Source organism: Leptodactylus fuscus, chromosome 6, assembly GCF_031893055.1.
Source record: "Leptodactylus fuscus isolate aLepFus1 chromosome 6, aLepFus1.hap2, whole genome shotgun sequence".
Classification (NCBI taxonomy): domain Eukaryota; kingdom Metazoa; phylum Chordata; class Amphibia; order Anura; family Leptodactylidae; genus Leptodactylus; species Leptodactylus fuscus.
Window position 1 is genome coordinate 158,362,732 of NC_134270.1, and position 14,692 is coordinate 158,377,423.

At 39.2% G+C, this 14,692-nt stretch overlaps 1 protein-coding gene across 1 annotated transcript in view; it reads left to right on the forward strand.

Annotated features, from left to right (window-relative positions):
- The first annotated feature begins 924 nt into the window (after positions 1-924).
- Positions 925-14,692, forward strand: part of LOC142210109 (vomeronasal type-2 receptor 26-like) — a 29,700-nt gene continuing 15,932 nt past the window's right edge. Inside the window, exons 1-4 of the mRNA XM_075279136.1 lie at positions 925-1,012; positions 3,695-3,750; positions 5,777-5,932; positions 12,766-12,897. Coding sequence (XP_075135237.1) covers positions 925-1,012; positions 3,695-3,750; positions 5,777-5,932; positions 12,766-12,897 — 432 coding nt within the window. The remainder of the gene's footprint in view (positions 1,013-3,694; positions 3,751-5,776; positions 5,933-12,765; positions 12,898-14,692) is intronic.

The following is a 14,692-nucleotide window of genomic DNA, read 5'->3' on the forward strand; positions in this document are numbered from 1 at the left end:
TCTGACTTCCTAACATTCAGACTAGACTTGACCACACTTTTGCATGTCTTTCCAGTGCTTCTCACCAGGTAGTGAATTGGTGGTCCCCTTTAGTGAAGACAACTTTCCTGTGCAGGAGTTAAAGGGTGAAAACAAGTGGACCACTTAGATAATGCCCTCAGAAGTCAAACTGGTTAGGTGGCACAGTAGGTGGGTCCACATGATAGGTGATCCCAACCAAAAGCAGAAGTAATTATGATGAATGTGTTACATTAAGCCTTTGCTGGGGTCTAAAAAAGATATCGGAATAGCCCTATAAGGTCTTAAGATTGGTCTGATGCTAAGAAATGTGTGGGGAAGATTGAAGAAGCAATCTAAAGGTCCCAGTGCAATGGTAAATCCCAATGACCCATCAATCTCTGGGGTTCTTCAGATCCTAGTTTTAGGAACCTAGTGCAATAATAACAGACAGTTAGTCCCGGGCAACGAGAATTCCCTGCACACCGAGGCAAAACAGCACTGAGTGTCCAATGCTCTCCAAACCAAGCGAAACCAGGTCCCTGAGGTCTTCGCCAGAGCTCCTGATGGTGGAGTTGGACTTGGTAAATTCTGGGACCCAAAACCGCAGCCGCCCAGAGAGTGTCACACACACAGCGCACCCCAAGTTGCAATGGAACCAGAAAACCCCAAAACCACTCACATAAGTGGGTGAAGAAGCAGGAGAACTGGTCAGCAGGTTAGAGTGCAGTATGGATCGCCAAGGGGATGGCGGAAGCACTGCAGGAAAGTCATACAGGCCAGGCCGGTAGATAGGAGGTCACGCAGAATCCAGGGTTAGTCAGGACGTAGTCAAACAAGCAGGGTCAGTACAGAGAAGGTCACAAGGTAACAGATGGTGCAGCAGAAAAGTAATCAGAAGAGCCGGGTCATACACTGGAGATCACGATGTATCCAAATCACAGGTCAAGGAGAGGTGGTCTTGGAGGCAACCAGGGTCATACACAGAGGCCAGAACCAGGAACAACACAGGAAGGTAAGGGAAAAGCAGAAAGGCAGAAGAGGAGACATCGCAGTGGAGCCACTGAACTGATTTGACTTGGTGCTATTCCTGAGGGTATCTTTCAAGTGGTCCCCTGCTATTAACCCTATAATCTCCATGTGGGGATCTGGACTTCACTGCAAGGTACCACTAGGTCACTACCTCTCAAAAAAATCTCAGTGGTGGGTGACCCTTGTGGGTCAAGAAAGAGACGTGGTATGTGATACTGAAGGAGATGGTAAATGTGGTTAGTGGACTTGCCAAGGTCAGAGCAGGTTGGGTTAGTTCATAACTGTATTTAGGCAAAGGTCAGAACAGAAGGAACATGTTCAGAGTCACATAAACAAGCAGAGATCAGGAAGTGGATAATAAGAATACACAGTGGAGTGAAAACCTAGATAGGAACCTATTTGATCAGACACCGCCTTATATAACCTGAAGCCTAAGGTCCAACAGACAGAATGTTCTTCTTCGAGCACAATATGGCATCATTCTCTCTCAAGGCTCTACTTTATGGCACTCATCTCTGGAAGACACAGTGGATAAACCTGACCACAGGGAGGAATGGTACCAGGCATAAAGTTAATGGGACAATTGTATGATCTATGGGTTAGCAGGGTCTCTAGTCTTCTAGATGAATACATCAGCATAGCTGGCACACTGAGAGATCATCCCTTGAAGGTTTGGGGGGTATAAAAGGCTTTAGAACAGGATGGTCGCCATCAAATAATTTCACCCAATTGAAGAGAAATGAGACTTCTGCACCTCTCAGCAGGTACTTTGGCCCCCTCCTCATGAACAAACTGCTCCAGTTGTCTCAGGTGTGAAGGGGGCCTTTTCCAGACACCATGTTTCAGCATCTTCCAAAGATGTTAAATAATATTTAGGTCAGGGCTCATAGAAGGCCACTTCAGAATAGTCCAATGTTTTCCTCTTAGCCATTCTTGGGTGTTTTTAGCTGTGTGTTTTGGGTCATTATCCTGTTGCATGACCCATGACCTGTGACTGAGACCAAGCTTTCTGACACTGGGCAGCACATTTCTCTATAGAATCCCTTGATAGTCTTGAGATTTCATTGTACCCTGCACAGATTCAAGACACCCTGTGCCAGATGCAGCAAAGCAGCCCCAGAACATAACAGAGCCTCCTCCATGTTTCACAGTAGGAACAGTGTTATGGGAAGATATACTTCATATTTCCGTCTATGAACATAGAGCTGATGAGCCTTGCCAAAAAGTTTGATTTTTGTCTCATCTCTCCATAGGACATTCTCCCAGAAGCTTTGGGTCTTGTCAACATGTAATTTAGTTATTATTACTTTTGTCAGATTCAAGTTATTTCTATGACCATTGTGAGTTTTTCTTTCATTAAACAAGGGGTACCAACAATTTTGCCCACGTGTGTCACAAGACATAATCATAGAAAGACTCAATTTTGGAGAGAAGTCTTCAATGACCAGTGCAGTTTCTTCAAGTCCTAGGCGCTTGCAGACTGGCACTGCACATGCTTGAGATTCTCTAGACGTTAGCGATACATTAAAGTCCAACTTGACATGATACATAGAAAATTGGTAGGCTTGAAGTTCAAAATGAATTGTGAACAGACTTAAGAAGTTATGGCAGGACTTGATGGTGGTCAGCAAAAGCAATTGTAATAAAGTACCACTGGTATGTTAAATGGATGGACTTATGGTTTGAGGTGGGATAGCTGCAGGAACAGCCAAGGTATACAGACAGGGAAGAAAAGTGCCATCAGGGTTCGTAGCCTGAGCTAACTACAAGGCAATGGGTGTGGACTAGTGTTGGAGCGAACCTCATGAGATTATTCATGAGGGTGGCCCGTCAATTTTGTTCATTCCAAACCGGAACTGCTTTTATTATGCTCTGGGGTGTCTTCAGACCTCAAGGTATTATACATGGAGGCCCAGTGGAGGTACACAAAAAAAAGAAATAGTGATACCTATCTCAGGCTCTGTCAAAGCAACTGGTACAAGTACACGTCCTCTTTGGGCCTATTCTGGCCTCATGAATGATGTCAGCAGCCTAGTGCTGAGGCCTGAAATTGTTATGATGTTTGTGATGTGTGTTATGTTTTTTGCCTCTGCATACTATGCTCTGAGGTCTGAACAGAAGGGACCCCACAGTATAACAATAGCAATTCCAGTTCGGACAAACCCCAAATTTTGAAATATATCTAATGAACCTGGGTCAATATGAACTGGTTAATTCACCCCTAGTGTGGAGTAGAGATGAGCAAACCATTTTGTAATATACCAGATTTGTGGAACATTTTCTAAGAGTTCCAGGTTCAATCCAAACCCAAAACTTTTTGGTTTCTACCCACAAACCACTATTATACCCTCTTTTGAGACCTACAGTATAATAGGTGGAGGCTCAGGGGAGGTGCGAAACATAAAAAACACTTATACTCACCATTTTTCCACCTATCTAGGGCTCCCGTGAGGCATCTAGGGCTCCCTCAGGGTTCTGTTCCAGCCTCTTCTGGCTTCCTTGGTGACATAATGGGCCCAGAAAGCCAGAAGTCCTGTAATCCTGTAATTGGGTTTCAGATGACAAACTGTTCCATGGGTTGCATGGTCATAATGCTTGCACCATGTGACTGTTGAGACCCAATCACAAAAATCAGTAGTCCCCAGGCTCCTGTGGCGTCACGCAGGAGATCTGAAAGAGGACTTTGAGGGAACTCTGGATGTCATGGGAAGCCCAGGAGAGGTGAGTATATTATGTTTCTGCACTTCCCTTGGCTTCCAATTATTATACTCAGGGTTTGAGTATAATAATAGCACATCTGGTTAGTTTGGCCAGAAACAAACAGTCGAACATTGCAAATATTTATGAGGCTCCCCCCTCTCGAGCATGGTCGCATTGTGTCTCTGAACTGATTTGACTTGGAACTACACCTGTGGGCATGTCTCAATGATTTCCTGGTATTCACCCTTTAACCCCGTACAGTAATCCGTACTTCATTGCATGGACCACTGGATTGCCACCTCTTGGCGTACTCTCAGATCAGTGGCAGTTGACCCAGGTACACAATGGAACTACTAAATTACTGATACTTTCTCATGTACATCCCTTGGTTGGTCAACATGCATGGGGTAGTCTCCTGATTTCATCCATTCTGCGGATGTGGGAAAGGTGAGAAGGGAACAGATGGATATCAACCTGCCTGGTCCTTTGGTTTACATTGGCTTTCCCCCTTCTTCCCATTCAGAATTTATGCATCCTTGGCCTAGTTGAGCGAGAAGTTGTATAGGGGTTTGGAGTGGCAATTGTGAGCTGAAAAAGCTGATTGCTATTTGAAATTTATAACCATCTTACCTGGAATTATTAACCATTACATCAATAAAGTACACATTCCCACCAAACTGAGTTCAGACAATTCTATCTTTTACAAAAACATTGCATCTTTGGCTTATCTTAAAGAGGTTGCCCAGGATTTAGAGCAAGCTCAGGGGCGGCTTGGATGGGTGTAAAGCAAAAAAAAGACATGCTCACCTGTCCACACTCCATTGTTCAATTCCATTCCTCATGTCCCAAGACTCACCGTGTTTGAGGTAGAGTGGCTAACATGAGAGCTGAAACCAAATTAGTGACCTCAGCCATCACGGGTAAGGAAACCCATGATGTATGTGAGTGACATTACCGATTCCTCAACAGCCACCACTCAGGCAACTGACTGGTTTCAACAATCATGTAAGGATTGGTTCACATCTGCGTTGGTATTCCGTTCAGGGGAGTCTGCATGGGGACCCCCCTAACAGAATACCAAACGTAATTACAAGCGCTGTGCAGTATAAGCACACGGATCCCCATAGACTATAAAGGGGTCCGTGTGCTTGCCGTCATATCTCCGCACAGAACATGTGGACAGGAAAGTACTTCACAATCTACTTTCCGGTTCGTATGATTCGTGTTGGCAACGCACGGCAAGCACACGGACCCGATTATAATTTGCAAATGCACGTGTGAACGAGGGGTTAGAGAACTTGACTGGACAACAGCGCACCAGGTATAGATGAGTATTTTTTTGTTTTTGCGCTTTTCTCCCAGTCATTTGTATGTAAACGTCCCTAAAAAACTGTAAAATAGAATTTTAACAATATCATTTTTTGGATTAGCCAATATAGAATATTACCCCTTTAATACTTCTATCTTTTTGCCATCACATAGATTTTAACGTCAAACCACGAAATTTTTTATTATTTTTTTTTTTGTATTTAGATCACTCAGAAACAATTTTACAAATTTTCGATTTTGGAATTTAGTAATGGCACATATAATAAATCACGTAAAATTGTTTGGAATGATTATATTCCTCATACAGGGCAGCAGGTGCCATCGTAAATGATAGGATTTTTCTTAATTAGATGTAATTAGATGTTTTCTGTCTTGAACTTCCTTTAGAGACAAGTCAGCATTACGCTGAACCGTTATTATGCCGAAACTAGTACTTTATGGTGACATTTTGCAGAGTAGATACATATATAGCATATATATATATATGCAAACACACAAACACACTTTAAATAGCAGAGAGGAATGCACGCACGAGTACTATAACTGCTGAATAGTTACAGATATACTGATTTCAAAGTGCCATCCATCTATTCAATAACTGGTCCCAAAGATTTTACAAAAATTTTTGAAAATTTTATAAAATGGGTTTTTCTTGGTAAGGAGAAAGACCATATTGTTACATCTGTTGGAACGTATGATCATGTTTTTCTATGTGCAGGGTCTTGCCTTATTCCTGTTATTATCAGACGTTCTGTATTTTTCCAATGCTGCAAATTTCACAGAATTTAACTCAACCGTCAGCTGCGCCTTGAACAGAACCAGAATTGACAGCTACGCTAGAGAAGGTGATGTTGTCCTTGGGGCAGTTGTGACAGTGAATAGTTTTCCTGTCACCCAGAAAAACTTATTTAACAAGCCGCCCTCTCTACCACCATGCCGCTCGTAAGTTACCTTTCAGTAAAAATCCAGTTACATTTTCTTAAATTTTTTTTCCTTCCCTTGAATTTCTTCAATACAACTTTGATGTCTGTGGTCGTATATTAAGAATGACGGGATGGGTTTGTATGTAGGATGTTAATGTTACTTTTATTCTTATTTTTAAGAGTTAATCTTTTTGTTACCCGCCAATACCTAAACATATCGATGACCTAAGAAGAGGACCAGGATACAAAGAGTAAAGAAATGCTGCTGCACACCGTAAATAGGTGAAAGGGTGAAACAAATTATTTATTTTAAGTACATAAATTTTAGGTACATTAGCGCCACGGATTGATTTGACAAGCATAAGAAGAGTACTAGATCAATAAATCAGCATAACGTTTCGGTCATTGTCGACCTTCATCAGATCAGATCTAGTATCCATAAAGCAGAGTACGCAGCATGACGCCATGACCCTGCTGCGTACTCTGCTTTATGGATACTAGATCTGATCTGATGAAGGTCGACAATGACCGAAACGTTATGCTGATTTATTGATCTAGTACTCTTCTTATGCTTGTCAAATCAATCCGTGGCGCTAATGTACCTAAAATTTATGTACTTAAAATAAATAATTTGTTTCACCCTTTCACCTATTTACGGTGTGCAGCAGCATTTCTTTACATTGTGTATGAGTCGCAGGACTCCCTTGTCTGCTAGCACCCATATCCGTATTTTTATTAGTGTGCGGTTCCTCTGATATCTATATATTACAGGATACAAAGAGTAACCTTCATGGAATGTCTACTGCTTGGGATAAGATCGCAACTCTACATGGAATATTATTGGTTTAATATTACTTCATCCTATAACAATATATTACTGTTAGTATATGGTGATGTATATGTTCATATGTAACTATGAAAAATAATAAAATTTAAGATATTAAAAATTCCAAATATTCCAAATGCCTGTGGCTTTATAAACATTTGTATTTTATGGTGCTTTTATTGGAGTCTTTTAAATGATATCTCTTTGTAGTTTTATACATTTTTAGGGCTTATTGAAGAGGTTTTCCCATAATCAAAGCTATATTTAAATTTGTAGAGGGTTAAAAGATAAACATTTTTGTAAAAATAAAAAATTTTAATTTTAAAGATTTTTTTTCTAATTATTTTGGAGTTGACTGTATTTTATTTCGATCGGTTGCCAAGGGATATGACCATGAATGCAGGAATTTTCTATGGTCAAGGACTGGTCAGAAACCCAACCATGATTCATGCATGAGAAGATGACCCGGCCACAGTAGGAAGTTTCTGCATTCATGGTCATATCCATTGGCAACCAATCCAGACAAAAAGCATTCATCACTGAGATGGCTAGAGAAAATTTATACATTTTATAAAATTTATAATTTTATATAATTTATAATTTTTATAAAATTTATAATTTTATAAAATGTATAAATGTATAAACTTTTTGTTTTCCCTCCTTCATAGGTTTCTTTGGGTAGGATTTGTGGAAAGAGGGGGTTTGTTACTTTGTAACATTTTGAATTGCTTGTAACTTCTTTCCAATATTTTTTATGCTAAATTTTTATTTTAAAAAGAATTTAAAAAAATGCTACTTTTTAAACTATTTTTGAAAAAATAGCCATTTTATGGTTATTCCCCCAAAAAGTGCGTAAAAATATTTATATATTCCTATACTGTAAAAGCAAACATCTGGCTGCAATGTTCTTAGCTAAGAAATACTCTCCCCATGGGAATCTAGACTAACCGAGTCATGAAAGCAAATATATAAAGCAAATATATATCATTTATGAATTTATAAAGTTCTCAGAAATATATTGGCTCTATATAACTAAAAAATATTATTATTTTATAAGACTATGTCTTAGGCAGATATAAATCTAAAAATTGTATGGTATATCCTTATTGGATTTTTTCCATCATTGTTCCAAGGCTGGATTCTCACGTGATGTTTTGTAGCATTTTTACAGTATTTTTTGCCAAAAAATTCTGCACCCAAGAAGTCTAAAATTAAAAATCTAAAATTATAAATTAGGCATTCAATGTATTTTCCATAGATCATTGTGGGTTTTTTTCTTTTATAACTGAATGTGATAACAAACTTAAGAAAAAATTTACGTAAAAATTGTGCACATGAAAATTCATTTGCCTTCCGCAGCAGATCCTACCATTGTAAATTGCTGCTGTAGATTTCAGGAATACCTGGTAGGAGGGATAGAAATATTTGCCACCAGGGACAGCAAGTGAAATAATCCTTTAGGGTGAAGAAAGCCAAAATATGAGCTGAATAAGTCCGGTTGTAGTGATCGTGTACTGGCCCAATCCCAGCAGGACATCACTCGGTGTGACACACATACTCCACACCACATACAGACTGAGCTACAGCCGGATTTTTTGCTTGCAGCTGCAGAGAACAAGAGCGCAGCGGGACCTTCCCATTCCCAGCTATAATTATAAACCGGGTCCCTTATACTTACAGTGATAATAACTACTTGACACCAACTATTGCTTTATACACAATGCCTGAATAAGCGAAATGAGCCTATAAATGTAGAACAGAGCTCACGCACTATAAAGTGGATAACAAAAATTAGAATTTACTCTAAAGGCTCTACAGTCTCATAAATGTACAAAGGGCTGAATAAATATTAACCCTTTCTAACTTTAATATTTAGCAATGATATAAATTTACATAGCACATTGGGATGTGAGTAGGAAAGAAGATATAAAGACACCAAGTGCTCTGGTCCCTTGGGTCAATATCTAAAAAATATCCACAATCCTAATACCATAATCATAATAAAAGTTAGATGACAGGTTACAGAATTTTTTTAATATTCTGCTCTTTTTGTTCCCTACTTCCAATATAATTAATTGCTCGTAGACACCTTAAAAATATCTCATAACAAGTTGATTTTAGTATTATTTTATTATACAGTATATATGGTTTTATATATTTATGGCTTTGTTTTTCCTTGGACCGTATTTGCATATACTGTATATATTCTTGGATTCACCTTAACGCGACATGATAAAGATGCTCTAACCAGGGAATTAACCACTTCATGACCAAGCCATTGTCCCTTATTCATAACCAGGCAAATCTTCCTATTTTTTGTAGGCTATTTTTTTTTTTCATTTGTGCTATTCAAATAATTTTTGTTTTTTTTTAATTGGTACATATAGCTTTATTTTTTTAATACTTTGTCTTAATTCTGTTTTATTTTTATACATCTCGTGCACCCCCTTCCCCAGATCATATTAGATCTTTGGGGGTATTTTTTTACATTAAAATTATTATTTTTTGTTAATTCTTCCTTGTAACTCGGACTGATACATTAGGTTCCTGACAGCCGGATTCCCGTTCCTGCGGCTGCGCAACCTCAACCTTAAAAGGGCTGTCCAGGTTAATTTTTTAAAAAATTTAGGATGGGGGAAGTGAAAAAAAACCCAAAAAACATACTCACCTGTCCCCAGTGTCTCCCAGCGCGGTCCAGTCCTGCAGCTTTGTTGTATTAAGTCCCCGCCGCATGTGATTGCTGAGGCCAATCATCATCTTAAGGAAGGGACCCGGGACGTCACAGCCCGTGAGGAATTCCACAAATAAGTTCTATTTTTTCAACTTCCCCGCCCTAATTAAAAAATAATATTTTAGCCTGGACAAACTCCAGCGATGCTGGATGTCTCGTAGGGTCTCTTAGTCTAAGGCCAGGGCCCCATGGCGTAAAAAAGTGTAAATGTAAAACGCTGCAGTTTTTTTCTGCTGCGGGCAAACCGCCACGTTTAAGACCCGTGGAGCTATCAGGAAAAAAAATATTAAAAACATTGATTTTTATGGTTTGTTCACACAATGCATGGCATGTTTTCCAAATGAATCTTCATTGCGTTTCAAATAGGTATGTTATTTTTCTGCACAGATTTGAAATATTTATCAATAAGGGACATGTCACCTATTGAAGTGGATTCTACGTGGAAATCACATTGGGTTACCACATGCGCCAATATGGAGGACATCAAACTGGAAATCGAAGGCAGATATCTAAGGGTCAGCCATGGATTCTGCCATAGATTCCATAACTTCACCCTATACCATGTATTGTTCAGCCAGTCTAGGAATAGCATAGCTTATGTTTTATTTGCCCCTAATGTGAGATTGTTCTTTTGCTCCTAGAATATCTCTTCGGTACTACAGACATTTTCTTGCCATCCTCTTTGCCATTCAGGAAATAAATGAAAACCATCTACTTCTTCCTAATATTACATTAGGGTTAGATATTCGGGATTCCTGTGCATATGAAAGCAGAGCCTTACAATCCACTATGAGATTACTGACAGGCGACCAAACAACCGTCCCAAACTACCAATGTCAGAAAAAGAACTTGATCGGAATCATCGGACAACTGACATCCACCTCTAGCAAAACCATGGCAAAGCTTAGCGGGATCTATCGATTTCCACAAGTAAGGAGTATTTAATGTCATGACTGATCAATGTATACAACTGCAAGAAAAAGTAAGTGAACCCTTTGGGATTACCTGGATTTCTGTATTGATACTAATAGATGATGAGAGCAGAGCGGAGTAGGAGGTCGTTGGAGGATCTGAGGTTACGTGTGGGCAGGTAGCGGGAGATTAGGTCAGAGATATATGGAGGGGACAGGTTGTGGATGGCTTTGTATGTTAGCGTTAGTAGCTTGAACTCAATTCGCTGGGCTATAGGTAGCCAGTGGAGGGACTGGCAGAGGGGAGCAGCCGATGAAGATCGGGGGGAGAGGTGAATTAAATGAGCAGGGTTTGCGCTTCCTGATCGAGGAACCAATGTAATATGAATTTGGTGGGTCTACGCTCCTTCCTCTGGAACGTGATGACTCCACTCTTTCCTTTTGTGAGGAGGATGAGATACTAGAAGTGACTGTTGCATCACTATGGCTGGGGGTCGCACCACATGGATGATAGCCGTCAAACCATGTACACTGTATATAGACACTGAGCAAAAACCGAGTGGGCGCACTCTCCCTTAAGGATGACAACCGGAGGGAAGTATGATGAAGATAGACTTTATTGGTATCAGATCTGTGACGTTGGTGTAGTCGGGCATACGTAACGCGTTATCTCCAATAAAGGCTATCTTCATCATACTTCTCTCCGGTTGTCATCCTTAAGGGAGAGTGCGCCCACTCGGTTGTTTTTGGTTGTCTCCTTTGGATTCTACTATTTCTGCCATATCTCCGAGGGGTTGAGGTCAGAACTTGGACTTGGCCATTCGGAAACACAAATCTTCTTTGGCAACCATTCTCTAGTGGCTATGCTCGTGTGTGCTCTTACATAGCTACATGGATGGAAAAAATAAAAAATTGATGGCTCTCAAAATACGGTGACAAAAAAACATTACAAAAACAACAACATATGATTATCATACTGATCTGCAGAAAAGATTACAAATTATATTTTTTATTGATTTATTTTCTTATTGATCAAACATCATTTCAACCACTCCATACATTAAGTGTCGATCAGACTATATTTTTTTTAGTAATTAATGCTGGAATCTAGGTAATTAGAAAGGGTTCACTTACACTTTTTTCTTGAAACTGCTAAAATATATACATATTGCATATAATATATAAATACATTTTTATATTGACAAAAAAAACAAGGCACCCAGATAGACAGGTTACAGCAAAGCTCTTCAGGCATTATGTCTTGTGGTTTTGATACAAGTAGTCTCTCAGAGGCTACTTTTGGGTAGAGTACCTATTGGTGAGAGAATGTTGACTGCCTCTACAATGCACTCAAAAGACATTTTTCCCAGTCACTGTCGCCTTCATTCATGCAGTGATTTTGTGAATAATTAATCTGAACTGCTACTGGTGGTGGTCAGGTTGGAGGCCTCATGGTGACTGTTTTAATCCTGCCTTTGCTGTGAAATGACATACTGCTGGTGTGATGATCTGAGAGACACTACCAGCTTAGTGATATGTGCAGAACATCTCGCCTCTCATGGCATAGCTTGCATCTGACGTTTTTTAGTAAAGGTTTTCCCAAGAATGTCTCGTCCAGACTGCAACACTTCCTTGGCCTACCCAGTCGCCAGATCTATCACCAATGGAGCATTTATGTGATCATTATTGCATTCACATTGTGCTAGAGTCCCGATATATCTGCCCCAAGTTTCTGACCTATATGTGGTCCAGGGCAGGTCTTGAGTAGGCCTCAGACCAGGTGTGGGTTCTGGGCTCATTACTGGGCCATAAAAGACTGCAGAGCCTGCACTTCATGAGAGTCTTGTGAGACTGTGTTGCACTATTTTTGTTTGCTTGTGTGGTTGTCAGTAAGCCACATGTACAGTTAGTACTTTATTGTTTAGTTAGTGCTCGGACGAGCAGGGTTTTCATTTGAAATTCTTTTGCCTCAGGCTGTATTTTATTTTGCTCATTTTGTGCCTGAAGTCAAGGTTTATTTACTTTGCTGTTTTTTTTCTAAACCTGTCAGCCTCAGATTTTGTGTCCCTGTCTCTGACCGGTTGGGTCCACACCATTACTGACCCAACATATACAAAGTTTTATTTGATTTCAACAACTCCTTATCGGCGCATAATTTTTTTTGTCAATAATTGTAAATATTTTTTAATTATTTTTGTTATGAGTCCTTTCCTGAATGTTATAAATTACGACCTCTGATTTTGATGGTAACTGTATGTAATTCCTCCAAACTGTAATATCACACTCTCTTACCTTAATAGGATTATTACTTTGTAGGTGAGTTATGGAGCTCAGGATCTAGATTTGAGTGATAAAACAACTTATCCATCTTTTCTCCGGACTGTTCCGAATGAAAGCAACCAGTACGACGGCATTATACAGCTCTTAAGGCGCTTTGGCTGGACATGGGTTGGAATTATCACTACTGATGATGAAAATAATTGGCAATCTAGTAGAGAGTTTAAAAACCTTCTCCTCCAACATGAGATTTGTGTAGCCTACTATACTACGATTATAACAAATCTCTACACTTTCGGTACAGCTGTGTCCAATATCCAATTGTCATCTGCCAATGTTGTGATATTTTTTTGTAGTCTATCCATGTTTTTCAATGTATTATATACTATTGAAACGTCTTCTAAGTCTACGCCTGGAAAAGTGTGGATTCTCCCATCAACCACTTCCATTGTTACAGAAGAGACATATTTAACTGTGTTCAGTGGCTCCCTTATGTTTACTGTCCAAAGAGGCGAAATTCCAGGATTGCAAGAATTTCTTTACAAGACTAACCCAGTCTCTTTGCCAGATGATATTTTGACTGCGACAGTGTGGCGAGATTTCTTTCTGTGTTTGCCTGCCAATGCCACCACTTTCCAAAGTGTCTTAAATCCACTCAGAAATTGCACTGTACAAGACACATTGACAAAATTCCCGTCACTCTTTGATGTCAAGAATTTTAGATTAACCTATGCTATTTACAGGGCTACGTACGTTATGGCACATGGATTACACGAGTGGTTAATTCGATCAAAGAACAACACACAACCCAACTACAAAGCCTACCTCCAAAAAGATTTCCAGGCTACTAAGGTACCAACATTTTATTTCAATAATAAAATAAGTAGATGCCTATTTTTGTATACAGTTGGCAATAAACCAATATACGTATGAAACCAAAAGAGGGTATCTGGATGCATTTTGTACAAAAAATATTTCATAATGGCGGTGACTCGCATAGTCAAATGAGATGGTATACATTCATGGCATATATGAAGGAATAAAGGCAACATGAGTTCAGTTATCCTTTAACCCCTTACTAATTGGCCTGTTTTGGGTTGAAATGATCAAACCATTTTTTTTTAGTTTTTCTAATGTAGCATGATGTTATAGTTATTTATTATAATTATTAGTTATTTATTATATTATAGTTATATATTATTATTATTATTTTATGGATCAAGGACCAATACTAGACTTCGCTGTGAAATCTAGACTGTAGGAAATGCGCTTTCACCACAGGTAAGTGAACTGAACGGCTTTATTAAATGCACTTCACACAACGCGTTTCGGGCTTAAAACAAGTGTATAAGGATTAAAAACATCACAATATGTACATGCATATGGACTAAATGAAAATTTTATTTATTTTTATTTAATTTTGGGGGGGGAGTCATTTGACAATCATGTGGCATATTTGTAATTATGCTATCTTTTTGCTGTGCTATATTTGTAACTGTGCAAGGTCATGTGTAGAGACATTTCCTTGCACGTTTTTGCCGACCCCTTGTCACAATTTACGTGACCACCTCTACTTTAGACCGAGTTCTATTCCCTTTATTAGTTGTCTATTCCGTGCAACAGTTGCTTATATTCTGCAACATCTCAAAGCTGGGGTGACCCAAATCTATATGAACGATACAGGTTGACATAATAGTTGTTGCTACATTTCTATATCCGAATGTTTTTTGTTTATTTGTAACCTGTGCTATCAATAATGTTTTTGGTATAGTAATAGTTTATGATTTCCCTTGGAATATTGTTATCTGCCCCCATTTCCAGGAAGTCTTTTCTTCTATCCTATTAATATTATAAATGTGAAAGTTTGTGAGTTTGGATGTTTGTGGGTTTGTGTGTTCGGATGTTTGTTAGTCAATCACGCAAAACCCGCTCGACCGATTTGGCTGAAATTTTCCACAAACATAGA